The sequence below is a fragment of the Nesoenas mayeri genome (assembly GCF_963082525.1).
Source record: "Nesoenas mayeri genome assembly, chromosome: 2".
Lineage (NCBI taxonomy): Eukaryota > Metazoa > Chordata > Aves > Columbiformes > Columbidae > Nesoenas > Nesoenas mayeri.
In genome coordinates this window covers 54,668,072-54,694,785 of record NC_137543.1, presented here as the reverse complement: position 1 = coordinate 54,694,785, position 26,714 = coordinate 54,668,072, and the positions used below count along the sequence as shown (strand labels likewise).

General features: G+C 39.1%; 1 protein-coding gene across 1 annotated transcript; it reads right to left on the bottom strand.

Annotated features, from left to right (window-relative positions):
- Positions 1-1,529: 1,529 nt before the first annotated feature.
- Positions 1,530-26,147, bottom strand: RAB12 (RAB12, member RAS oncogene family; the record flags this gene model as incomplete). Its single annotated transcript, XM_080339980.1, has 6 exons — positions 1,530-1,643; positions 2,116-2,220; positions 3,187-3,276; positions 3,816-3,954; positions 12,058-12,118; positions 25,904-26,147. The coding sequence occupies 6 exons, from the start codon at positions 26,145-26,147 to the stop codon at positions 1,530-1,532; spliced, it is 753 nt and encodes a 250-aa protein (XP_080196106.1).
- Between the last annotated feature and the right edge of the window lie 567 nt (positions 26,148-26,714).

The window sequence follows — 26,714 nt, the reverse complement described above, 5'->3', positions numbered from 1 at the left end:
TACCTTACTGGTCAGTGCCAGTGTTCTAGCTAGAAGAGTGGCCACAGTGACAGAATGGGTTCCAGCACCAGAGAACGCTAAGTAGAGAAGCTGTAGTGTGAAAAACAGACTGGTTCATACTTGTGTTGCCAGTGTAATTAATAGTTTGGTGACCACCTGCTAAGACAGCATGACAAGCAGTCACATGCTCCTTGAACGTATCAGTTGGGCTGGGTCATCAGCTGCTCTCTCAAGAGAGCAGTGATCAAGGTGAACAACTAACATCTGCTGCTCTTCTAACTACACCTAAAGGAACTGTCAAACTGAAAATTAAACTGCAACAAAATTAAAACAAGCCTTGTTCCAGATTCTACCTTTTAGCCATTGTTTGATACTTGCCATTCTAATAACAGGTGCAGTTCCACTGTCATTCATAAATACAAAATTTTATTTGCACTTCATTAGTTTAGAAAGACCACAATGTTTTTCAATACCACAACATTCAGGACACACCAAGTTATTCAAATATGTAACTACTGATTTACCACAGCTAAACTAAACAGTGCATTTTAATAAAAGATATACCAAAGATATAATTCACAAATTCATTATCAGACAAAAACCTAACACAGTATTTGCTTGCTGGGAATAATTTCCACCATTAGGAAAGAAAATAATTTTACCTTAGGTTCCCTTCCCCCCCAACCCTACAGGTGTCCAGACAAATACACAAATATATTCCTTAACACAGGAAAATGTATAATCTTTTTTTTTTCTTTTAAAGAATTTGTCTAGGACAGCAGCATTGCTTTTTACACCTACTTTTAGAGCTTGAATATATCGTCATTCTTTTATTGAAACTCGATGATTCCTGCAACCAAGTTTACGCTTATGCAGAAAATTATATACGCTACTTCGGAGTGCAATCTTAGATCTGCACCAGATGTGATGTCTTGGTACACAAATAAAGGTTGCAGCATTAAACAAAATAAATAAAAGACTGCCAAAAATTAAACTTAGCTTTTCAATAAATCCAGTCAGCAGAGGATGCTACAGCCAAAAATGTTTTCACTACATTAAAAGGAAACATAATGATGATTATGGAAGCTTTGTACATAAAGTCCTCTGTTTTTAAAAAATTTGTCTTTAAAATAGTTAGCAAAGCACCATATACTTATCTTCATACCAGAAGAGCTTCTGCCTGCCTGTTTATAATAACAAGAACTATTACAACATTTATGTCAAGAATAGGTATAGATTTAATTTCTCCTCCTCCACGACTGGAAGTGTGGTAAACCCCCACCGACTGTACAGTATTTATAACACTGGGGCAATAAATGAGACATCATTGTGAGGGAGAGGGGTAATAATTAAATGTTATAGCTGAATCCTACACAGGATTGCATATTTGCATATTTACAAGTTAGTGTGTAGCTCTGACTCGAATAACAAAGTGCAACAAGAAACTGCCAAATGATTGTAGTGCAGAGTAGTACAGATACTTCCTTTACCCTCCTGCTCCTATTTTCCACCCTGTATGGAGTAACAAGTCAACAGCAACGGACATGTGGCCTTGGAGGAGGCAGTTCTGGTGGGATTTCTGGCTCTGGTTGCAGGGACAGGATACTGTTGGACAATTCATTTCTTATAACGTCCAGTGGCATCTTAAAGAAAAGAAAAATCACCCGTAAACACTCGTCTGCATAGAACTCAGCACAAAGAGCTTGTTTCAAGAGTTCACTGTCAGGCAAAGCCTCAATTTCAGGATCTTTTGGTCCTTATTAATGAACTACATTTGGATAAGCTAAGAATTTATTTCAGAAAAAAAGTTAAAAGATATATTGTCAAAATAAAGTTACTTCCTAAACCAACTGCAACAAATTACAACAGAACTGCCTGCAAATGAAAGCAAGCAAATGTACAGTCAGCTGCTGATATATAGTGAATTTATAGAAAGTATAGCGAATGGGAGCAGATATTTACCAAATTCAACAGCAGAACCTGTGAACTACATCATACCCACTGCACATTAATCAAAAATTTTACCCTCTATGTTCTTCCAAGAAGTACTTGCAGTCATTATTTAAACATTGACCACTTAATGTGGTCAGAGGAACTATCACCTGAGTATTTTACCTTTCTCAGAATGTCATCAACAAGTTTTAGAAATATTTCATCCACATTAAAATTATCCTTGGCACTTGCTTCACAGAACCGCATCCCAGTTATTTGCTGTGCAAACTGATGGAAGAGAAAGGAAAATAACTACATGAAGATACACACAAATAGAAACAAACAGCAAACATGCACTCATCACAAAACCTTTAAAAAAAATCCAAAAAACAACTTTCCCCAAATCTGCGACTGAAGTCTTATTGAATTAATAATCCTGAAACACATACAGCTAATTTTCACTTAAAATTGGTTTCCTGGAAAAGTGGGCTGCATTTATCCAGACTTAAATCTGAAAAATTAATGTCTTCAGTTGATGTGGATTGCTGCAAACTGCCAAAAAGTAAGCAGTTTTCAGAAGAGTTTATCTCGACCTTATTATTAAAATGCAGAAAAGAGAAGTGCAGATGTAAGAATTAGTCTTGACTTTCTAACAGAAAATGCTTCATTTCCAAACATGTGATGGGTAGCTGAAGGGTAACATCTGTGAATGTCCATACTGATAGCGTCCTCATCAAGATGGTGTTCCAAGTGTCATGCTAAAACATATTCTCTTGTCAGGTTTCTTACCACTTTTGGAGTTGTAAGACAACAAAAGAAACACAAAACCAAAGGTGACCCAAGCAATCAAGCAGGGCTCTTGCCTATAATAAAAGACTACTGAAAAGCAAATGTCTGGAAGAAGGCTCACAAAGATGCCTTGAGTAAAGATATCTTCACTTGTGACTCAAGTCTTCACCATATGCTCTTTCAGAGCCCTAAAAGGAGTACTCCCCACACTATTCTGTAGTGTACACCAGCTTGTAGTTTATTCTTTCTTTAGAGCAAAGACACACTGCCCCAACAGGAAAGCATGTAATTGCATGCTCTATAAAAGTAAGTAAATACCATCTAGATTTTGACAGAACACCATCACTCTCAATATGTTCCTTTGGTCTGGTACTCTGAACAAGAGCAGCCCCGGATCGGCAGCATCAATGCCATAGCCACTTTGCTTCTAACAGTAACCAAGGATTTGGTTAGACCTGTTCTTACCTTTTCTCCCTGCTGTCGAGTAATCTCTCGATCAACCTCACAGTCCAGTTTATTTCCAACTAATAGAAGCTCTGCATCTTCTGAAGCATACTGCAATTAAAACAATTTTAATTAACTAAACCTAGGAATGTAAGATTTTGTAATGCAAACACCATATTAAAAAGGGCAATTGCTCTACTAAGTAAGGGACCACATGCCTACACAGTTTATACGTAAAAGCTCTTCCCAAACTTCATTTCAAAATTTTCCAGTTTCAATTTTTAAATTCCATTTTAAAAACATGACTTGAGAACTAGCTGTTCTAGCTTATCTCAGAATGAACATAACCTTATTTCAAAGACAGAAAATGATTTTTTTAATTTCTCGCAGTGCACAGGTAAATGAGTAATGTTACATATTTCCACTGACACTTCCAACTGGGACAGTTCTAGTTCAAGGAAGCAGGAATGGACAAACATTTTGCAACAAAAACATAACAATGTTAAATCCTGGCTAAAAGAATATAGCAAAAATTAGTTGGCACTAGATTAATAATCGTATATGAATGTTGTTGAAAGTCTTACACAGTACCTTTGAGGAAAAAAATTGTTTCTTAAAAAAAATGTAAAAAGAAAATACTTAAGGCCTACCTTATCAATCATTTTCATCCATTTTGGTAAATCGTCAAATGTTTCCTTCTTGGTGATATCATACACCAAAATAATTCCCTTGGCACTTCTGTAATAAGCTGAGGTAATGCTGTTGAATCTCTCCTGACCTGCTGTGTCCCTAAGAAGCAGCAGCAAACATTGGCACAAATATTTCACCAGTTTGCAAAGTACAGAATAACTTTGTTTACATTATAATAAAAACACCCCCACACAAATTAGACACTTTTATTGAACATTTCCTGCCATATCTGAGAATTTCAGGTCAAAAAAATGAAGCAGTGCTTTCAATTCTAAAACATTTTCATATCAGGACTACTTATCCCATACTAACTTCACCAAGAAAGGCCACCAAAGGGTTCTATAGGTGTCTGAGAATGAAGCTGTCTGCTGAAAATGTACCAGCAGATGAAGCTGGTTTTGTGTGGTTGTGGGGTTTTTTTCGGTTGAGTTTTTGTTTGTTTGTCTGGGGTTTTTTGTTTGATTGATTCTTCTTGTTTTTGTTTTCCCAACAGCCCTGAAAATACGAAAAAAATAAATGGATCCATGCTTATCAATCACAGCTGGATAGCCAACTATGAAATAGGCAATGCTTTGATCATTATGATTCAAGATTTCAGAGCCTTTTTGGATCAACCACAGCAGTTCAGCCACGGTTCTAAAACTAATGCAGAAGCTACCAGCAGAAGTGAACAAAATAGGAGAGCAACCACTACGTGGCACGGCTTTTGAAAGCAGATACCTGGCTTTCACGCTTACAGCTACTAATCTGAGGTGTCCAAACAAGCTTTCCATTCTCACTTTCAGAATTGTAGGTATTTCAGACAGGGTGCATCTCCACTGGAGACTATTTTCCAGCAACAACACCATGTTGCCTGTACTAGCTATGGCTTCTAAACCAAAGCAGATGAAACAGAAGGGTTATTTTTCATTGAACCATGAAAACTCATGAACTGCTTTTAATCATATCATCAAGCCTGCTTATGGAAGATTTTTGGCAGTTGTACTAAAACAAAATAGCTGGTACATACCCTAAGTCTTAAAATGTGACTGGTATCACAGCTGCAAAGTAAGTTATATGGCGCTGCAAAGCAATCAAACATTTGCTGTTTGAGTTCAGCCCCCAGAATCAATAGATAATCTTGATATTTCACTGCTAGAGCAAGCAGATGGACCCAAATTATGAGCGGATGGGGGAAAATGTGTGCATGTGTGTTGCGGCTCACAAGTTCAAAGGAACCCTCTTCAACAGTCACATTTTAGACAAAAGGAGGAGGAGGAGGATGAATTTGGGAATGAGATCAACAATGGAGACCTGTAACACTTGTTACCAAAAAAAAGGGTCATGTTCACAAAATGTCACATCAATTGCCCTAAAGAATTGTTTTAAAATCTACGCACAACAAGCAGTAGAAAAAACTACAAATCTATCTCACTCTTCACAAAATCTTTAAGAGTTTTAACTAAGGTTTAAAAGCGAAGTATTTTCTCCTGAAATTGCGTCAAGTGTACTTGACAGCAACAAGTATTTGCGAGTGATTTCACAAAGTAAAGCTGTGTCCACTAGAAAAATATCTGAAACCTCTGCTTCACAGCCTGTGATGTGGATAAAACATTGACTACTACTTCACTGCAAGCCAATGGGATGGCAATAAGGGGCAGAAAAAAACACCCATTTTTATTTTCTTTTTATTCAAATCCCACTCTCTACTCCAAACTGCAGAATTACATTCATACAAACCTTTGGGGACCTACAGAAGGTGAAAACAGTTTCAAAAGGGTCAAGCTCTAGTAGTATTTCAGACGAGTTTTAGATGGTTAATTGGTTGCTTTATCACTAATGGGGCATTTTTATTAAAGCAATAAAGTTCTGGCAGCCGAAATTGCATATATAAGTATTACTCAGAGTAAGTAACTCTAGTTGCTCTTCCATTACTTCTTCACTATGGTCAGATTTATTTTTGAAAGGTCTTTTTGATATTCACTCATTGAAAGTTTTAGAAATTCTAATACGAACCGTTGATTTTCCACATATGGATAACATTGCTTCAGTGTTTATCAACAGAATTCTCAGAATTATGACCTTGTACAGCAGCCCCTGCCATCTGTTGCTAATCCAGCCTACTGATCAAGTGTATTGAGATCCCTTTAGTTCAATTTTTCTGAGAAGACATAACTAGGCGGCAGGTGGAAGGGCATACTTGATGTGGATGAATGCATCAACTCTAGCTTTGGCCAGAGTAATGGAAAAAGCTTATTTTTTTGCTGGCCGGTCTTCCCCTGGAACTCTGTGCCCCTACCAGATCACAGAAATAAAGGGGCTATTTCAGAGTCACCTGGCTGTGCCTTCAGGTCAGCGCTAAGGACCTTTAGCAGCTCCATCACAGAGGGGCTACCCACGTACCACGTCACTCAGTTTATCCATTAGAAAAACAATAGGGGAAATAAACATAGTAATGTTCAAGCACCATCTCTGAAGAAGTCAGCAACACACTGGAGAAGCCTTGGGGTAGGCGATGGAGCCAACCATGCAACATCGCACTCTGTCAGCTCCAACGATCTCCAACTCCATGTTTCCTCCAGCCTGCCGAGTGCTGTACCTCCAAGTCTACTGGGTACTATCACCCTCTCCTCACCCCACAACACCCTCAGGCTCTTTAAAAGTTTATAGTATTCCCAGGATGCTGCTCCTCCCTGTAACCTCAGGTTCTCCGCTTCCTTTCATGTAGGTTGCTCACCCAAATATCACACAATGTGATGTGTAGTCTGGCTTGCTGGCTTATCCAGACACACCACACACTGTGGCCCGTGCAAAATGCCCATGGACAGGTTGGCTGCCCACTACACGTGTTAAATGGCCAGATGGCCACTGAGTGTCACCTGCCAGCCGTGCTAATTACAGTGGATTATGGCTGACTTTGCCTCACTTTAAGTCATTGACTTCCCCACACTTCACACAACCAGCACCGCCACTGCCGCAGCAAGTTCAAATGAAACCAGTCAACAAGTTTCTGACTGTAAGCCTGACATTCTAATCCTACTTTCCTTTGAAAACTGGAATAAGCTGAATTTGCTGTCTCTAACGTTACACTAACATCGCACTATACTTCAAATCAATGTTCATAAATATCTCAAGGGTGCGTGTCAAGAGGATGGGACGAGACTCCTTTCAGTGGTGCCCAAAAATAGGATGAGGGGCAACAGGCACGAGCTAAAGCACAGGAGGTTCCATCTGAATATGAGGAAAAACTTATTTACTTTGAGGGTGCCAGAGCCCTGGAACAGGCTGCCCAGAGAGGTCGTGGAGTCTCCTTTTCTGGAGACACTCAAGACCCACCTGGACACATTCCTGTGCAATCTGGCCTGGGTGAACCTGCTTGAGTAGGTGGGTTGGACTAGATGATCTCCAGAGGTCCCTTCCAACCCCAACCATTCTGTGATTCAAATAGTAAGGTGAAAATCAGGAAAAATACTTCTGCAATAAGAAGTTTAGAATGCAACCCCAACCTGCCTAAATAAGTTGTGGTTTGATATCAAGTTGATCTTTTCTATGGAAAAATCTCATCTTCTACCAGGTTGCTACCTTCTTTTTCATGAAAATGTGCATTCAGTTCTTCCAATATTGAGGGAAAAAAAAAAAAGACAACCCATAATGCAGAGCTACTACTAAAAGAATACCCAATTTAAAGTGCCTTACTTTCATGTGCAGTGCTGGAGTTTGTTATACTATTTCATTGATGTGTTACACTCCTGCAGCTGGAGTATTTTAGTAAGGATAGCTATTGTAGCACTAGTAGAAAGCTGGAAGAAGAGGCAAGCATTATTTAACTAGGCTAACAGAACACAACTTCACAAATTTCCTAAGTGATACTAAGTGCTGCTAGCTCTTTATTTGCTCTGGTCAGAATCAACATGAAAAACTAAGTCAGTGTAATTTAATTCAAAATCCAGAAGTCCAAATAATGACATACTACAACCTGATCAATGATTTGGCATCACTGAAAAAAAAAATAACAGCTCACTTCCTTTTTAATGCTAAAAGCAGTTCTCTTTTATTGATTTTTCAAGAAATTGTTCTAATGGAAATCATTAGTATTTCTAAATTGTAATCAGAAACATACAGTCTGACTCCTTGACTATTTATAATCTGCAATAATAGAATCCCACTGCTTGACTGTTTTTCTGCTTCCAAAACAAAAACTAGACATCACTCCAAAAATACAAACATTACACCAAACAAAGGCAATTAAAAAAAAAAAACAAAACACAGAAAATCCATTTTTAAGTGTTGACACGCCATATTTTCACTATTTCAGGTTGCATAAAATACAATACAAACACAGCTGATCTTAATTAAAATCGGTTTGGATGATTTTTGTTTTACATAAATGTTCTCTGTGTCTATCTAAAACAGTTGCTTGAAACAAACACATGGACAGACTCAAAACTGTCTTTGGCTCTGAAGTTAAATTGGTCTTTTATGACTGGTGGTGTGAAGTGGCAGCAGAAAGGAAACATTTTTTTCCATAAATAAAAGTTTAACACTAATTTAACACTTTCACATCTTCTGTGCTTTTATGAAAGCAGGTAAAATTTTAAAAAAATTTTTGAAGTCATTTCAGAGGCTAACTCTACATGTCAAACTGAGCTTTTTCCTCCCATAAAACATGGATACGTTTAGGATCTTTTATTTTATGAAATAATTTATTTCAGAGATACTGAGCAGAAGGAGCTACCTTCTGTGATATTCTAGGACAGGTGATCTTTCCCTCAGACTCTCACCCCAGAGATTTTCCAAGATGACAACTGCCCATTAGGAAATGCCGAGCTGGCAGAATGTGAACTTTTTATCAGAATGCACCAATTTAAACAACCTTCAGAAGCAAATGAAGACTGTTTTCTTGCCAGGTTAAACCTGTGGAGATACCAGAGAGCCCCTTTGGCTCCGCAGCAGGGAACTGGGCATCTCAGCCCCCAGCAACCAGGTCCTTTTGAAGGGGAAGGCAGAAGTGACACTGCTGCTCGTGTCAGCTGAGCGCCCAGGTTACTGGGGTAAGGGGGCACAGTCACACACCCCACTGTCCTGCTGAGCACCTCCCGGCACACCTACGCTTCAAATCAGAAAAGTGGGGTTCCTATTATTTAGTCTGGGTTTCAGGCTTTGAAAAGCACTGATTCATAGATGCTCAGATACTTCCCTATCCAGTTCTGGTTACTGCACCCCACGGCTGCCCTGCCTGAACACATTCTCACTGAACACATCAGCTTGTTTCAGCCAAGAACTGCAATGCAGAAGCAGATTTGCTCTATCTACAACTTCAGGAAGCTCAAGGGGCACTACTACTGTTCCTGGTGGCATAGGGAAGGTGGACACTACTCTGTGTCCTCAGTGCTGCTCTACCATTTCATAATCTAAGGAGCAGGAGGTTGGCTCCTGACCCAAAGTTGGGGAAATTGGGGAATACTTGCTGTGAGGTAGGAACACCTTAAGCTAGAGGCGAAAGCAGACACCTCGATGACCCTTAATTCGCAGTATCCCACTGTGAAAGGAATAGGGGAGACAAGTCCAATTTGTGTAATACTAACACTCTACTAACAGCAGCAGGTGTGAAAGCTGCTTTCAAAAGGACATCCTGCACACCTAATTGCTTGATACAGTCAACATAGTACTGCTGGTTTTGATAAATTCAAGTGGTAGAGCTCTGTGGAGAACACTCTGCTGACAGAGTGGTCAGCAGACAGGTCAAGTGACCATCAAAATACTCAAGTTAAGCTTTTTTTTAAACTGTTCCTTTCTTGAATTTTGAAGTAGACTCATCAAATGCCTAAAAAAAATAAACTTTGATGCTTTGAAACATAACCTTAGTTATTTTAAAAAAACAGATATGCATAAACTTCAGAAATTACCTGTTCACCAAGTAAAAGAGTTTTTTGTTGTAAAGTTACTGTAATCATTGCCTCATACTTTCTGGTAGTCTTATGTACAATCTTAGTTCTGTCTCTGTGTAGGAATGAAAGGAGACTGACTTAGGATCAGCCAATGCGACTTAAGTCTGTATTTGTAAACTTTGAAGTGTTTCACTTGGTAAATTGCTTTCCTCTTTTAATCTCACAACTGAAGGTACAATAAGGAGTTGAGGGAACTGGGGCTGTTTAGCCTGGAGAAAAGGAGGTTGAGGGGAGACCTTACCGCTTTCTGCAACTACCTAAAAGGAGGGTGGAGCATGGAGGGTGTTGGTCTCTTCTGCCAAGTAACAAGTGCTAAGGCTAAAGAAAATGTCCACATGTTGCACAAGGGGAGGTTTAGATTGGATATTAGGAAAAATTTATTCAGAGCAAGTGTTTTCAGGCATTGGAACAGGCTGCCCAGGGAAGTGGAGTCACCATCCCTGGAGATGTTTAAAAAAAATGTGAAGATGTGGTGCTTAGGGACACGGTTCAGTGGTGGATTTGACTGTGCCAGGTAATGGTTGGACTTGATGATCTTAAAGGTCTTTTCCAACCCAAATGATTCTTTGATTCTATGATAATATGAGTTTATAAATAGGCCCAACAACAGAATTCTGGATAAATTTGCAAAAGGAGTGCTTATCTCATTGCTTTTCCAAAAAAAATAAGAAGTATGCCAAGACAGTTTTAAGGATTAAGTATAAGAACAGCAGTTTGACAGCCACTATTGGAAAGAAAGGATGTTGGATTTTATTGTATTTTAAAGTATTCTCTCTTTACACAGTGTTTTCTCCACCATTTTAGCAGGGCTTCACACAGGAGTAACAGTCACATTTTATCAACCTATGACTTTTTAGTAGCTATCCTACCAGCATATTCTCAATATGTGGAAAATAATGGTTTAAACATCTCTTTTCCAACAAAACATCTCTCCTATAAAGTATTTACTCAACATGAAGAAATTGTTTGATAACATTTCATAGCAAGAATGCATATCGGGTGTAAAGTAGCATCTCCATACCAGAATTTTTTGTTACCTCTGTCAGCTCCAGCAGACCCTGGCTAACAACCGCTGGCTCAACTGCCAGCCTTGTGGTCAGAGGTTTCCAAACAGGGACAGATGATGGATGAAGACATGCCACTGACATTCAGGTGTTAGGTGACTGATGGTACCAAAGATGAAGCAGCAGTTAACTCAGAGGGAAGCAAGACAGACACATGGTGTGACAGACAGAGTTGATGGTGACCTGCCAAGAGGAGTTAGTAAGCTGAATTCACTGCTTCCATGTAGTTAAGAATGAGAAACCACCAGAACATCCCAAAAGTGTAATAATGAGTATATTTAGAGCTTTTTTTACCCCCTTTTATGGGTTGTTAGAAGGTTTAACAGTTTAACTGCAATGCCAGTTATGCATCACACTCTGTTAATAAACCAAAGCTAAGCTTCTACATAGTAGTATGTAAGATTAATGTGCAGAACATAGCTGGTTTATTCTCTCATAACAATGTTTATGTGTACCACTACTCTGCAAAACAAGGGAGCTCTTAAGCTCAATAATTCCTAAATAGTAAAAATTGTATTAATCATTTACATGGAGAATCACTATCAGGAAACATGTAACCTGCTCCAGAAAGCAAAAGCTTAGCTCGCACTTTGAGCTTTCTGCAGTAGGACATTGGTACCAGTTAAAGTACAGAATCTTATTTGTATGAAAGCTTTTTACTTCTCAGTGCTGTTGAGAGTGGATATTATTTATTTAGTCTTGAATGCTCTTTACTTTAAAGTTATTTAATACAGCATCAAGGAAACAGCACCGACTGTACCAAGTTTTAGAAAAACAGTTTAGAAAATACTTCACAGTTGTTTTATAATTACTGTTACAATGAAGGTCGGTTTTAAACAGTCCAGAAAATGAAAAAAAACCAAACCAAAGTGTACTTTCTCTAGTGTCTATTTAAAACAGTCACCTCTTGTTTGTAGAACTCCTATTTCTTGTGTAGGGGATATCATTCTTCTAGGAAAAGCGACTTGAGATGCATTAACATTTCAGTACTTACATTCATGTCCTATTTCTAACTGTATATCTCCTTCCCCTCTCCACAGAAGTCTAAGAGCTATTTAATTTTGCTTAAGTCTTGTGGGAATGGAGGAGAGGAGGAATACGGTAAGAGCTAAACCAGCTTATAACAGTTAATAGTATTAGACAAGCATATTAATTCATGCTAGAACATAAAAATTAAAACATACTGCTGGTTGCACATTTGTTTTACTTACCAGATTTGTAATCTAATTTTCTTTCCTCTTAGCTCTACTGTTTTGATTTTAAAATCAACACCTATAAATAAAATACAGTAAACAGAAAAGGAGGAATAAGAAGCAAAAGTAATGAGGGTGTAATTAATTTTTTTTTTAAATTTTTTTTTTAGTATCAACTTGTAACAGTCTGAACAAGCAGAAGGATTTGCACCACTGTGTGTCACCTCAAGCACATCATGGGGATTTGACAACCGCTATACAGTCTGTGAGCCACCCAGTTTGGCAGCATCACAACATAAACCTTCCACTTTGTGCAACACTTGCAGCAGCAGGTAAACCCAACATAATAATAAAACAACAGGCACAGTGGTTTATTTTTCTCCCCTGTTCACCTTGACTGTCAGGGACAAGCCTTCTCTACTCCCAACTGGCACAGATGCCCCTGAGGCATGGAGTGAAACCAGACCCTCCACATCAGTTTTGCTGCCTGTGAAGTGGGAACAATACACATCTGATTTCCAGGCTGCAAAAACATCTTCAGTTTCAGTACATCTTCTACTTTCAGTAGAAGTGCTGGAATAATGGTTGGTTTATGAAGAAGATTTTCAGCACTGTCACTCTTAATTCCTGAAAACATTTATTAGCAAACTACTTAGATTTAGAGAGGGTATTTGACTTGAAAAATTTCTTTTATACCTGTATGGTACTTTTATCCAGCATCTCAAAACTCCAGCCACATTTTGAATGCATGCTAAATATCAAAGATAGAACCATGAAGACTTTGTTATACAGAAAGATTTTACTTCTACAAAAAAAAATAATGCTGGCAATCAACATGTAAGACATACTACAGTCAAACAATACCTAGACAGAAAAGATTACCACCTCAACTACAAGAATCTTTCAGGGTATAAATGTCCTAGAATATCATAACATTTGTAGATCGTGAACTTCCTCAGTTTAGTATACATTTCTATCAAGATTTTTGCTTCAGTTCTTCTTTCTGAACAGCAGTGCTAAATCAAAAAGGAAGAAATAAAAAGACAAGAGAACATGGTTCAGACTGGTACACTTAAACTCACACAGAAGCGAAGAAGCATAGTGTGCTGGAAACACTTTTGCTGTTTCACATACAGTTGCATATCAAGGATAGGGATGGAAGTGAAGAAGAAAAAAATATTTTATTTTCTCTAACAAATACTACACATTTTCCTAATGTCTACCCTTGTAAAAGCTGAGTGTTCCTGCTGATATTGTTAGAGTCAAGACTGGACTATAACTGTGACAGAAAGGACTTAACTTGGCCTGTATGCAAAGCCTTTCAAAATGCCTGAAAATTTAGCTAGGGGGAAAAAAAATGCATTTTGCATCCTGAAAACCAGTCACACATTGTTGCCTGGGCATTTATTTTGAACTTCTTTTAAAGATAGTTATGTCTGTAAAGTTGTTGGTATGAGACAACAAAATGGGCTAAGTTTTAAAAAACAGATAACGCTTTATTAACTGAAATGTAAAGGATACATTCAATTCTATTCTCAGTTTGCAAAGCAGGTTGCCACTGTTCCCCTAGACTAAAGACATTGAAGGATCATTGATCATCATCCTCCTAAACGAAAATCCCTTCAAACAGCTTGCAATTGCACATTACACAGTAATAAAAATATTGGTTATCACCACAACACTTGTCCTCCTCCATGTCCTTAAAAGTGTCTGGCACATTTATTCACCAATTCTTGGAGAGCTATTCAGGATATACGATGCTTACACTTCACTTACCAAAATATCACATTCAAAACCCAGTAGAGTTCTCAGGCAATACAGAAGCTAAAGCATTACACTGATTTGTACTACACAGTCTACAATTTAATGGCAATTTTCAAGTATTCATATGCAAATTGTGAAAAAAAATTAGCATTATTTTAGAGCATTTATTAATCCTAACTTTAAGAAATGTTTTTCTCCACTTTTGAAAAACCATCTGTGTTAGTATAAAAGCAGAAGAAAGTGAAATGATCCAGCTATGCTCTAACATCCAAAATGTGGGAAGTCAGAATTCCTGTAATTACCACTTCTATTAACAAGTTCTATTCTTCTATTACCAGTTCTATTAACAAGGTTGGTTTTTGTTTTGCTATTTTTTTTTTTAATAAACAGATCAATTTCTACTATTAAAAGCCTTTTCTCTATATAAATGCATTTAAACTATAAAATGTAATTGTCTTAATGGTCACAGCTTTGTCTACCACAAGACAAACTTTACTTGCTAAGGAGATAATCAGTATTAACTGAAATTGCTTCAAACCTCTCCCTTCCTCAAGGAAATCTGAACATAATTGTCCACATGTCTCAACACCAGTTCCCATTCCTCCCATTATCTCATACACAACATGCTATATGATTTGTCATTTATATGAGAACTCAAGTTAAAAAAAAAATAATGTTGCTTTTCTCTCCTACAGAAACATAAATAGAAAAAACAATCTATGACGCTCATACAGGTGGATATACTCACCTTAGGCTAACAATTAAACAATTATACTTGTAGAGGAGCTTGATCTGAGCAGAGAGAGAATATAGCTCTGCTATGTAAAGAGAAACTCCGTTGTCGTATGAAAAGAGAGTCTACCCCATTTCTGATCCAAAATCGTGTATTAAAAACCATTACAGGAATTTCATGCAAGTTTCACCAACAAAATATTTTTACTTTTACAGAAGAGGTTTATACACTGCTGTCTGGCACAAACTAAGGAACCAAACCAGTTTATTCTGTTTTTTTAAATGGAAAAATAATGAATCATGCGGAGAAAAATCCAACTGTTCTTATAAAGTAAATTTTCAACTTGGCACTTCCTGGGACTAAATGAAATGAAGTAGCAAAGTCTAATATTAAAGAGATTTCAAAATAAATAATACATCAACAGCATTCTTATTTCAAAGGTAGATCTTTCACTTAATCATCCTAAACTCATGGCACGAAACATCTCCCCATTGTCAAATTTTGCAACGAACAACGCAACCAGTAGCAGCTTTGGAAAAGCGCATTCTTCTACAGAACTGTTTGAATCATTTAACACTTAAGCCAGAGAGCTTGCCAGAATGAAGCAAAGGTTGCTCAGCTGCTCTTTATAATCAGTAATGCTCTGCAAGCATCAACACGATACCAAAAGCTTCATGTCTGTCAATACTGAAGGAAAAAATCTGGCCACTTTCCTTTTGCACATGAAGAAACAACTTCCTAAGCCTGTCAGGTTTCATTACCATAGTTCACCATAGACCTGCCAAAGGTGGCACTTTGACTTTACATACAGAATTGGTAATTTAGTTAAAGTAACAACACAATTATTTGTTTTTCACTTCAATTTCCAATATCATCTGGAGTTAAGTTCAATGAAACAAATTATTTAGCTTGATTAACATCAATGAAAATACCTAAATGAAAAGTTTTGCTATCCATAAAATTACTCCAGCTATTAAAAACAAGAGGAAAAACTGTTAATAGTCTTTGAGAGTCAATTGGGAAACTAACACTTTCCACTCTGTGGAAGACAAATACTTCTTAGTTGTAAGTGACATTGAGAGTTAGACAACTGCACCTTTTCATTCACACATGCTAAGCCAGTCTTGTATGTTCTTTATATTTGCAGTTGTAGAACACAAGGTTCAGACCAGCTGCTGAAAACTCCCATTATTCAGCAAAATAACTGCAAACTGTTCTTTTAAGCATCTCTACGCAGCACAGGATAGAGGGGGTATTAAGCCTGCTCTTATAAACGGTGGGGGTTTTTTAAGAAGTGCTTTGTAATGCTACAGTGTTGATGCCAGCAATATTTGATTAATTCTTTAAAATCTTTGCTTCGACAAACTCTTATTTTACAGTTGTTCTGAGTAAGATGTGTCTTTCCTGGTCTTGTTAAAACTAATTCTTAGATCTGTTAAGTACAGGCAAATTGTCAGAATTTTTTCCAAGTTCCACACTGTTTGTAATGATACTGGTAGTCCTTGCACAGCTACTACTCCCTCTAGGCAGATCCCAAAACACAACTAACACCTGAGTTTATTAAACTCGTGCATTTGTTCCATGTTCAGTCCTGGCACAGCTACACCAACACGTTCCCCACCACATGCCTCCAGTAGGGCAGGTATCCCTTTAGGATATCAACGCAAAAATGCCACTTAAGCACCTTGTGTCCTTAATTATGCAAACAGAACCGAGGTCATGGTTTTATATATAGTTCAACAAACTAGAGGAATCAATAATTACTGTTGTCATGGTTTCAGCTGGGATAGAGATAATTTTCTTCCTAGTAGCTGGTACAGTGCTGTGTTTTGGGTTTAGAATGAGAAGAATGTTGATAACACACTGATGTTTTAGCTGTTGCTAAGTAGTCAAGGACTCTTCAGCTTCCCAAGCAGTGTCAGGTGGACAAGAAACTGGGAAGGGGCACAGCCAGGACAACTGACCAAAGGGATATACCATACCATGTGATGTCATGCTCAGTCTATATTTGGGGGGGGGAGGAAGGGGAGGGCATTTGGAGTCATGGAATTTGTCTTCCCAAGTCACTATTACACATGATGGAGCCTGGCTTTCCTGGGGATGGGTGAACACCTGCCTGCTCATGGGAAGTGGGGAATGAATTCCTTGTTTTGCTTTGCTTGTGTGTGTGGCCTTTGCTTTACTTATTAAACCATCTTTATCTCAAACCATGAGTTTTCTCACTTTTACGTTTCTGATTCTCTCCCCCATCCCACTAGGGGGAGTGAGTGAGTGGCTGTGTGGGGCTTAGTTGCCGGCTGGTGTTAAACCACAAAACTGTTGACAAGTGCATTAAATCTAAACAACACATCTTATCAAAATAAGGGATTTTAAAAGGCTCTCTTTAGCTGCTACACCACCAGCAAACTATTGCTGGTTTGCATGCTACCTAGTTTGCATTTTAAATGCCCACTGCCTAATTTATTGTCAAGAAACAACCAAATGTACACATGCCAGTGGAGCCAACAAGTGCTTGTGTTTACAATGATAGTCAATTGTGACCTTTGCTCAGTCAAAGTGATGTGTGGGGAACCAAAAGGCTTATCACAATCTCCCCTTCCATTAAAAAGTCAGCCTCCTCTCCATACATTAGGCTTGTATGGACCACAGGCAATCAATGCATTCAATATTTTCTAAAATTATTACATTCATACCATGAGTAAATCTGGACCATCACCTCTCTTTTTATGAATTAAAGGTATGCATTTTGGATGTCAGATTTTAACCCCCATTTTTCTCTGAAAAGGCCTTTTTCAGGAATCCAAACACACACCCCATAAGACATAATAATAAAGGCACAAAAATATAGATCTCAGATTCTGGTTTTGTTTCTGATTTTGTATCTATTAAGCATTTCAAAGTATACTGATTCAGTCTGCCCCACCACTTCAAACTGCAAATGAGCAGCTGCCCTCTTCCCACAGGCTACATATATGTCAAATAAGGCATTAAGTACAGTAGCACTTATGTAGTGTATGTAAGGTAAGCTTATTAGTTAAGGATTTTCAAAATTTTATACAAAGCACATTGTTTTTGTTAATAGCACGTAAGCTTTAGATTAAAAATATGCTTCATGCGAATGAGAATGTCTATTACAACGTGCACTCAACTGACAAGCTTTTTCCAAGGAAAATAAAGAGCTAGTAGAAGTGTTTTTTAAAAGCAGATTAAATGCACAGCTAAGCAAACTGTCTGCACTCCTTTCAAAAATAAACAGCCTTAAAAGAAAGAGAACAGGCACTCAAAATAGAAGTGCACTAATGAAGTTCTAGATAAGGGCAAGTCGGTGAGGATGACGTATCTTGTCACTGAACCAAACTTGGGACTGTTCCAAATTTGAGACTGAAATCCAACAAAAACAAAGCCTAGGCCAGAACAGATTAGACTATATTCATTTCTCACCCCAAACAGGAAATAAAAGTTATCTACTAAGGCGTAAACGAAAACACACACAACTGTGTCTACCCTCTCTCTTTAAAATAATTAATGTAGAAATAAAACAAATCGTGAAAAAACTTCTTACTATGCATTTTGCATTTAGGTGTTGTGGGTTTCTGTTGCGGAAAAAAAAAAGGAAGCGGAAACCATTTTGCTTAATGCACACAGAGTGACCTTTCAGAGGCCAAGATTTCCTGATAACTAAGTTAAAGGAGGAGCTGGGAAAACAAATGCAAATAGAGCACAAAAAACCCCTCCAACTAAAATCAATTCCAATAGATTAAATTTTCAGAGGTCTATTAGTGATTTGCATCAAAGCAATTCAAACAGTGAAAAATAATCAGGCCACATTTAAAGAAACAATCAGTTTAAAAATTCAGAAGTTGCATACTAATTAAGCATTAGAACAGACACATAACTCAAAGACTATAACACTTTATTTAATTTGGACATCTGACAGCATTATACAGACAAATTTTCTTACTTCTGCTACAATTGATGACTGAGGTCACATGCTTCTTGAGGTAAGAACCATCTTTGTTAGTCCTGGTCTGTAACTAAATACAATACAATACTCATACCTATCCAGAAACCACTGAAGCAATTGAAAAGATGCAATAGCTTCAATACTGATTTCTACCATCTTGTTTGTGGGTGGAAGCAACCAACAAAAGGTACATGGAGGGGAGAGGGGAACACTGCAAAAACTGTTTAAAGAAAAAAACCAAACAAACAGAACAAAATCACAAAACATTATATCTTAGTTTAATTGAAGCTATAGGATATGCAGTTAATTTTAAAACACACAAAAGCAGACATACTTCTTTCAGAATTCATGTTATAAATTTAAAGGTAATAAAAAGAGTTTTGGAAGCATTAAGTGTTAGTCATATATGAGCCAGTTTGGAGATTATTTTAGAGGCAGGTAATGTATGTTGTTCGTGAAGCTTCAGTGTGTAATTCTAGAACAATTAACATGCAGCCATTTGAGACTGCTTGCCTAAAATAAAAGTCTACCCCTATCTCAACTGGCAACTGTGCTACAGACCAGAATTAAACAGATACACCAACAACAGGGGGGGAAAAAAATGGTAATATACATGCAGTGACTACATTTTGGAGGTGTAATTATAATGATTTTTTAGGAAATTCAGTGATTTTTGAATGCCCAATATACAGTTTCTAAACATCTCAGATGCCTGGTACTTCCAAATTCAATGAGAATGGAGAAAGTTATCATGTCTTTATGTACTTGTGGACAGTAAAATGATAAAATCTTTCACAAAATGTAGGCTTTTGACACGATTTAAAGTACTAAATTCAAAGCATGCACCAAAATTTTGGTAAACTGAATGAGGTGAAAGAGGAACATGGAATGAGTAAAACTCCCTGTGCCTTCTTGAACAAGACTTGCTGTAAAAACTTCCGATTACAGAACAGGAAATAACTACCCAACTTGAAAGGAAAATTGAATGTGAAGAAAAATTAACTTATTTGTGCAGTATCCAGATTTTAAAAAGGCAGAATCTATTTCAAAATGAGACTGAATTTAGCATTTCACTTTGGCTATCAAGTTTCTCATTCCTTGAGATATCAGAAGAAATCGGTTATAAAAATACTGCTATCTGCTGTTAAATAGTTGCAATCTTAGCAACTGGGAATATTAATCATCTTCCTTTAAGTACAACGTAGTGAACATTGTTTGCAGAGACTTCAGGATTTTTGTGATGAAATGCACTCTAAAAAGTCTGTCTCTTCCATTCTACGGCTTAGCTAAAACCATAATTATTCTGCATAGTGCACGCACCACTTTATTTAAACGAACATTTAAGCTCACAACTCCCAGAAAGAAATAAGAAAGTCCATAACCAAGAATCATATGCCCTATGTCCCTACTTTTTTTTTTTCCTTCTGACGTGCTCAGCTGTTCACAGCAGAGACTGAGTTTGACAGCTGCATTCCACTCTCCTTGCAAACTCAACTACCCATTCGACACCATTCAAGTACCCTCTTCATTTTGCCCGTCATTTTACTTGCATATTCTCATATATGTACTGACTAGGGACTACAAGGTACTCTGACAGTTCTGTGGTGTTGATATAATCCTGAATACTTCTGTCAGCTGAAGTTAACATCTAGTTTACAAACAAAGAAAAAGTCAATTTCAAATTTGCTCCTCTTTGCAACTCCTTGGTAATAAAAACCCCCATACTTCCCCCAAACACTATTCATGAACCCTGACAATTTATATCATCTACCTACTACATTTTCCTATTTTTAAATATAGTCTTGTTACCTTACGAGGACTTAAATGATGGAACGCATGGAAAACAATTGCTGACTACACAAAATGCTGTAAGACATGCTTAGTTGACAGATTCCAGGCAAACAATGACTTTCCAGGTGCCTTCAGTTGCTGTAGCCTCTGGTGTCAATTGGAAGTGACAACGTCGCTCCTAAAGGTGAAAGGCAGCAGCTTCCAGGGACACAGGCTTCCTTTGCGAGCTGCATTTCCTAAAACTAGGGTTATAGAACTGAAAACAAGGCTGGTTCATACATTCTCCCTAATTATCTTAAGGTTTTTTGTAAGACAAAATTGTTTTCTGTTCCAGTTTCCAGCCTCCTATTTATTAACTCCTCTCTATTTGTAGTTTGTCAACTAATTGCAGCACACCATTAATGAGATATTGGTTTGTTTTATTTACGCTATTCTGCACTAGCCAAAAAGCCAATATATTAGAACAGATATGTACTAACACCATGGACATGCAAAGATAAGAAAGGACAATTCTCACAGAAATACTTATCACTAATCAGAACTTTACTCCTTTTTTTGTATAACAGCAAGAATTTCTCAGTCTGAATACAGAGCTGATTTCAGGTAAAGCAAGAGACATCTATTTCTACGCCCACCCCAAATACATTCCCAGCGCCATGTTACGGAAGGGAAAAAAAAGTATTTCAAGTAAAATTAAAATGAATTATACCTGTCAGAAGGAACCCACAGGCACATACAAGTGTAACAAAAAGATAAATGTTCTTCCAGTTGATGCAGGATGTTTTTCTGAAAATTTTATGTAGATTATTCTTTATCTCAGATCACATCAAATTACTAAACTTGTTTTTAAACCACAATTGTTGTTATGATTTACTGAAAAATTATTTTTCAAATGGTTAGTAAGCCACCTACCACATTCCCAGTGCTTGTGAGAATAAATCCTGACTGGGTAACTAAAAAACTGAGGAGAGACTTAAAGAGCAGTCCTGAAAGATGACCAATTGATATTTTTAAAATGAATAGGCCGATATTTCTAAGTGAATATAATAATGTTACATGATAAGCTTATGGGAATGAAACTTAACATTTATGTTGTTAGTCCCAATTTGGTAAGATTAAAGAGCATAATGAAGAAAAGGTTTGAACTGTGACAGAAACCCCAAACATATGTATACACATATAATCATATATGTATATATCTATATATCATATATATGTATACATATTAAAACCAGAAGCTGACTTACTTAAGATTGCTCTGATAAAATATAAACCTAAAGTTTTCACCATTGCTAGTGTTTAATTAATGGACGTTAGGCGTTTCACATGGACATGGATATTTTAAAATTAATTGCTAGGGAAAAAAACTGCTTGGAAGAAAAAGCTATGGAGCTCTGTAAATCTAATGAGTTCCCAACTTACATACCATTTCACACTGACATCAAAGTAAGGTGCAACAAGGTCAAAGAGTAGTTCTTGTGAAGTCAAAGGAGTCTTACACCACAGCACGTTTGCACACCACTGATGTGGATCCCACAGCCTTCAATTAGTCCAAACCAGATCGTAGGTCACAACATTCCTATCCTGAGTCACAACAAACCTTCCCATTGCAAGCTTAGCTGAGTAAGAAGCTCTACCTGTGACTGTGCTTGTAAATCAGGACTGAAGGAAGCTTCAGCATTTACTACAAGCAGCGCTGTAGCAACCAGCAATGAGCTGGCATGAAGCACCCAAACCGCTCTCATCTCACCAAGGGTAAGGCCTCTCTCCCAGGATGCTGTCAGACCCGGCAGAAAAGAGCTGAAGGATAAGACTGGGCCTCAGAAAATTTACATACTAAGCTAGCATGCAAAAGAAAAGCTGAAGAGCTCAACTTTATCTGAGAGACCAGGAGAGTCAGCCACCCGAGAGGTGAGTCAGCGCAGGGCCACAAGTTTGGGTGAGCAGGAACCTCAGGTTCAGAAATTAAAACCCAGAAAGAAGCATAATGCCCACAGCAAAATGAGATGGACAGGGAATACTGCTGAGTACAGGAGTTCTGTAGATGTGTCAGGGAAGAAAAGCAGCAGAAAGGCTGAGGATGAGCTAAGACATGGTAGATGTAGGTAGGACAGACAACCACGAGACCGAGCAGTGGTTGGGTAGAAGGTGAGAAGAGAGGCCTCTGACAGATAAAGGGGCTCTGGCAAAAAAGAGGATGAGACAACACCACTTTAAAGTTAACACATGAATTGCAACAACCTCACTAGGTTAAGATGTACTTCTTTTGGGACAAGAACTACTTTTGGGAGGGGAAAGGGGGAAAGGGAGGGAAGAAGCAAAGGCAAGCACTCTTCCTTCAGTACCCATCTTTGAATCTTCTCACAAATGTGGCAATGAGTATTTATCCATTGCCTTTCAAAACATCATCCTTTTGCACGCCAAATTTGGCATATTTGTTTTTAATTGTCAAGAGTCTGAAAAAACTCCAAGCCACAGTTTTGGATTCTGCTCCTGTGTGAATCATGCAGGTCCAACGGGGGTCAGGCAACAAATCATAAATGGAGATCAAATTTTAAAGAATAAGTGTGTGTATTGTGTGTATATATGTCTTTGTTGACAAAGCTTATATGATGCCAATATTGTCCCTGCACAAGCATTATTCCATTACAGAAAATAAGTTACCTTAACTACTCTGGATTTAACACTGTCACAAAGCGAGTAATTTCATATCACTGCAGACACAGAGAAACATTTCTAGAAACAATTTCTTTGCTGAAACAAGTAATAAAACCAAATTATAACCTAATAGTAAGAACAAACATTCAGACTTAGCACATAAAATTGTAAACAGCAACATCCACTTCTCATCTGACAACCACATGCAAAAAATCAGTAAATATTTGAGCATACTGAGTATCCTCAGTACTATGTAAATAGCAGATTAAGTAGGCAAAATATTCTATGCAACTAATTTAATGCCCAAAATAAATACATCAAAAGAATTTTAGATCAACAGCACATCGTGTGCTGTTACGAATACTGTGCTGAAATCTGCCAAGCTATTTTTGAACACTTTCAAAGAACTTCAGTATTTTGAGATGAGACTGAAGTCATGTTGATGTGTTTTTATTATAGAATTTACTTTAACAACCTGGCCAGGCAGTCTTCTTAATTAGCATTAAAATACTGTATCTTTTTTAATTGAATCCATACCTCCTCTTTTCAGCAGAAACACTTTATTTTTCAATGACATGGCCTCATTATCCTAAAGAGCACTTGGGGCCAGGAGACAGCCAAAGGTTTTGGGCATTTGCAATTCTTCCACTATGGGAGAAGACCTCTGAGTAACCTGTACACTTTCATACAAAAGGTTAAGGTGTTAGATATTGTTCTGGTTTGCTTGTATTTCTCCTGGTTAGGTATAAAAACAAAAATGTAAGGTTGAGACCATTAATACCAAGGTAAGGGAGTAAATATGTACTCTGGCATTTTATTTAAAGTACAGCTTTGCTCATATGAGATAGATACAGCAAATTTTAATTATTCTTTTGGCTACATAGTCTTTTAAAATTTAATCTCAAGGCATATTCTGTTTACTTCTTCTGAAATTGGATCAGTCAAGGGGTTTTCAACAATGTTTCAAAACACATTCTTCACTTACAATTCCTGAAAACCACTGCAGTAAGTGATTACAAAGGAAGAGCTTTATGAGTTCAACTGTGTATCAAAGTCTGACCTCAGGTCATTTTGGAGTGTGGGTTATTTTCAATCTACATGAAAAGTAAATAGCAGAAGTTACTTTTTCTGACTCCACTGTGCAAAAAAAGAAGGGTGCAGGCAGACTGTGAAAAGCTTCTTAATTTAACAGTCAAAAGACTTGGGAGATTCTCAACAACTTTCAAGTGTAGTCAGAGGACCTTGAAAGAATGCCATTGCTGTGAAGTCTTTCTACATGTATTTTGGCACAAGTTGATTTCCCTATGCTGCTTTATGTTGGCACACTTCATAAATCAAACATTATGTAATCTTCTGTCTAGCAGCATACCATTTATTTCCTGTTTCTTTTCTAAAATAAGGAAGTTTCTCTGCTTCAATCACTGTCTCAAGTTATCTAGCAAATCAGTTTTGCTCAAAAGGCACCAGACTGGAAGGCTGGATCAGGTCTAGAGAACCTCCCCTCACTTCTCAAGATTCACATTGGGAAACCAACCCCACTTACAGAGAGCAGCCCAGCTTTGAAGAAACCTTTAATGCAGGTCAACCCAAAGAAGACGCATGTGAGTTCAAAACAACGTATAGACTTGGAGAATTTATAAAGAACACATTTCACTATTCTACTTCCTCAGCTGTACCATATATTTAATTAAATCTGTTTGACTACAGAAACCATCAGCATTTCTTCATTACAACACATTGCTTGACGATTAATGCCTCTGATAGGCTACTGCTGTCTTTCCAACTTCCGCGAGTTTAAGTCACCAACTTCAAAGCAAAAAATATACCAAGACTAACAGTGCTAATCTGCACTACCAGATTTTTAGAGGACCCACAAAAGAATGAAGCAATTGACAAAATACACATTAAAACTAAAGTAAAAGTAACTATATTATTTTGTCATAGAAATATAATTTTGGATAGTAATAAGTCAACTTCTAAAAGGCAATACAATCACCTTCCATCAGATGCTATAAGTTTCCTCACATTCCAAGGTACAATTAAGCTAAGAACACATATTTTCCAATGACACAGACTTGACAACCACTTTGCTGCAACACGCAAGAGTTCAACTCCAAGGACAAGACTCTAATAACAATGCAAGCTAACTAGCTTGTTTTCCTCCCTTTACAAATCTGTGTATTAAAAGGCAGCAGGCACTAAATTACCTCTAAGACTTGTACAGATGACTACATCATGAATAAGACAGCACACTACAGAACTAGGAGGTTGCTCTCCAGTTAGTTGTGTGAGAAGCAAAACACACAGCATGCTTAAGAGGCACTACTTTTCAGGAAATAAAACATTAACTTCCTCAGATCTAACATCACAGAAGGTTTCTTGATGAAGGCGTAACAGCAATCTGGAGTTAATCAGGCTACGGTCTGGAAGAGTATTTAAAGTGACATCAACTACATCGAATACACACCGTGCAACTTCTCAACTCCCAAAATACTTCCGTTTACCTACATGCAACATCCAAGATTTGTGCATAATAACCCCTTTTACCATCACCTCTGATTTTTTGTAAACTGTGTTTTTTGGTTTGTGGTTAGTAAGGCTGAAACGGGACACCCAACAACCTTCTAAAAACTTTCAAAGCCAACCAGGGCCTCCACGATCTTTCCACCAAGAGCTGGCAAGTCTGACACCAAGGACTCCAAAAAACCACTGCGAAGTGGCACAGGGCGAGAGACCCACCCCGGGGGGGCACAGGGACCACCATGCACCCCCCTGAGGGGGATGAGGGCTGAGAGGCACCTGAAGGGGACAGTCTCCGGCCAGCATGTAGGCAAGGGGCCCGCACTCGGGGGAAGGCAGACGAGGGGCCAGGGTCGGGCCATGCGGCAGGGTGGGCACCGCGGCGAGGACACCCCCCTCCCCGGGTCGGGACGCGGCCGGGCGGGCGTCCTTACCCACGGTGGACTTGCAGGCCTCGCAGAAGGTGTCGTCGGTGAAGCGCTCCATGAGGCTGGTCTTGCCCACCCCCCGCGACCCGATGATGATCACCTGCAGCTTGAAGTCGGCCGGGCGCGGCGGCTGCTTCCTGCGGCGGGACTGGCCCCCGGAGAGCGCCGGCGACCCCCCCGCCGAGCCCGCCCCGAGGTCCAGCCCGCCGCCCCCCGCCCTGCGCTGCGGCAGCCCCGAGCCCGGCTCCATCAGCGACGCATGCGGCGCCGCGCTGCCGCCGCGCTCCCTCCCCACCCCCCGCGCTCCCGCCCGCCCCGCCAGCGGCGCCCGCGACTCCGAGGCAGGGACAGGAGCGGGCAGCGAGGACGAGACGCGGTCGCCGCCCGTCCCTGCGCCCGGCCCGGCCCGAGGAGAACGGCGACGGCAACAGGAACGGGAACTGCGCCGCCGCCGCCGGCGGGAGCGGCGCGCCCAACCCCGCGCCGGGACGCGCAGCGCCCTCTACAGCGCCGGAGCCGCGGCCCCGCGCCGCAGTGCCGGGGGCGGAGAAGGGCCGCCCGCCCCGCCCTTCCCCCGGGCTTGGGCCGGCGGAGGGGACGCGGGGCCTGCCCGAGCTGTCTGTCCGGCGGCCGGCTGCGTGCGCCCCGACAGTGGAGCGGGGCGGGCTCCGAATCCGCCCGGAGTGGGGCTGGTGCCGTTGCCTCACGATCCGCGGTGAGCTCCGGCCTCTCGCTGCGAGGCCCAGTGCGAGTTACCCCTGTTGGGACCGTGGGGTCACCCCTAAACTTACCTGCAAGGAGTCACGCAGACCGCACC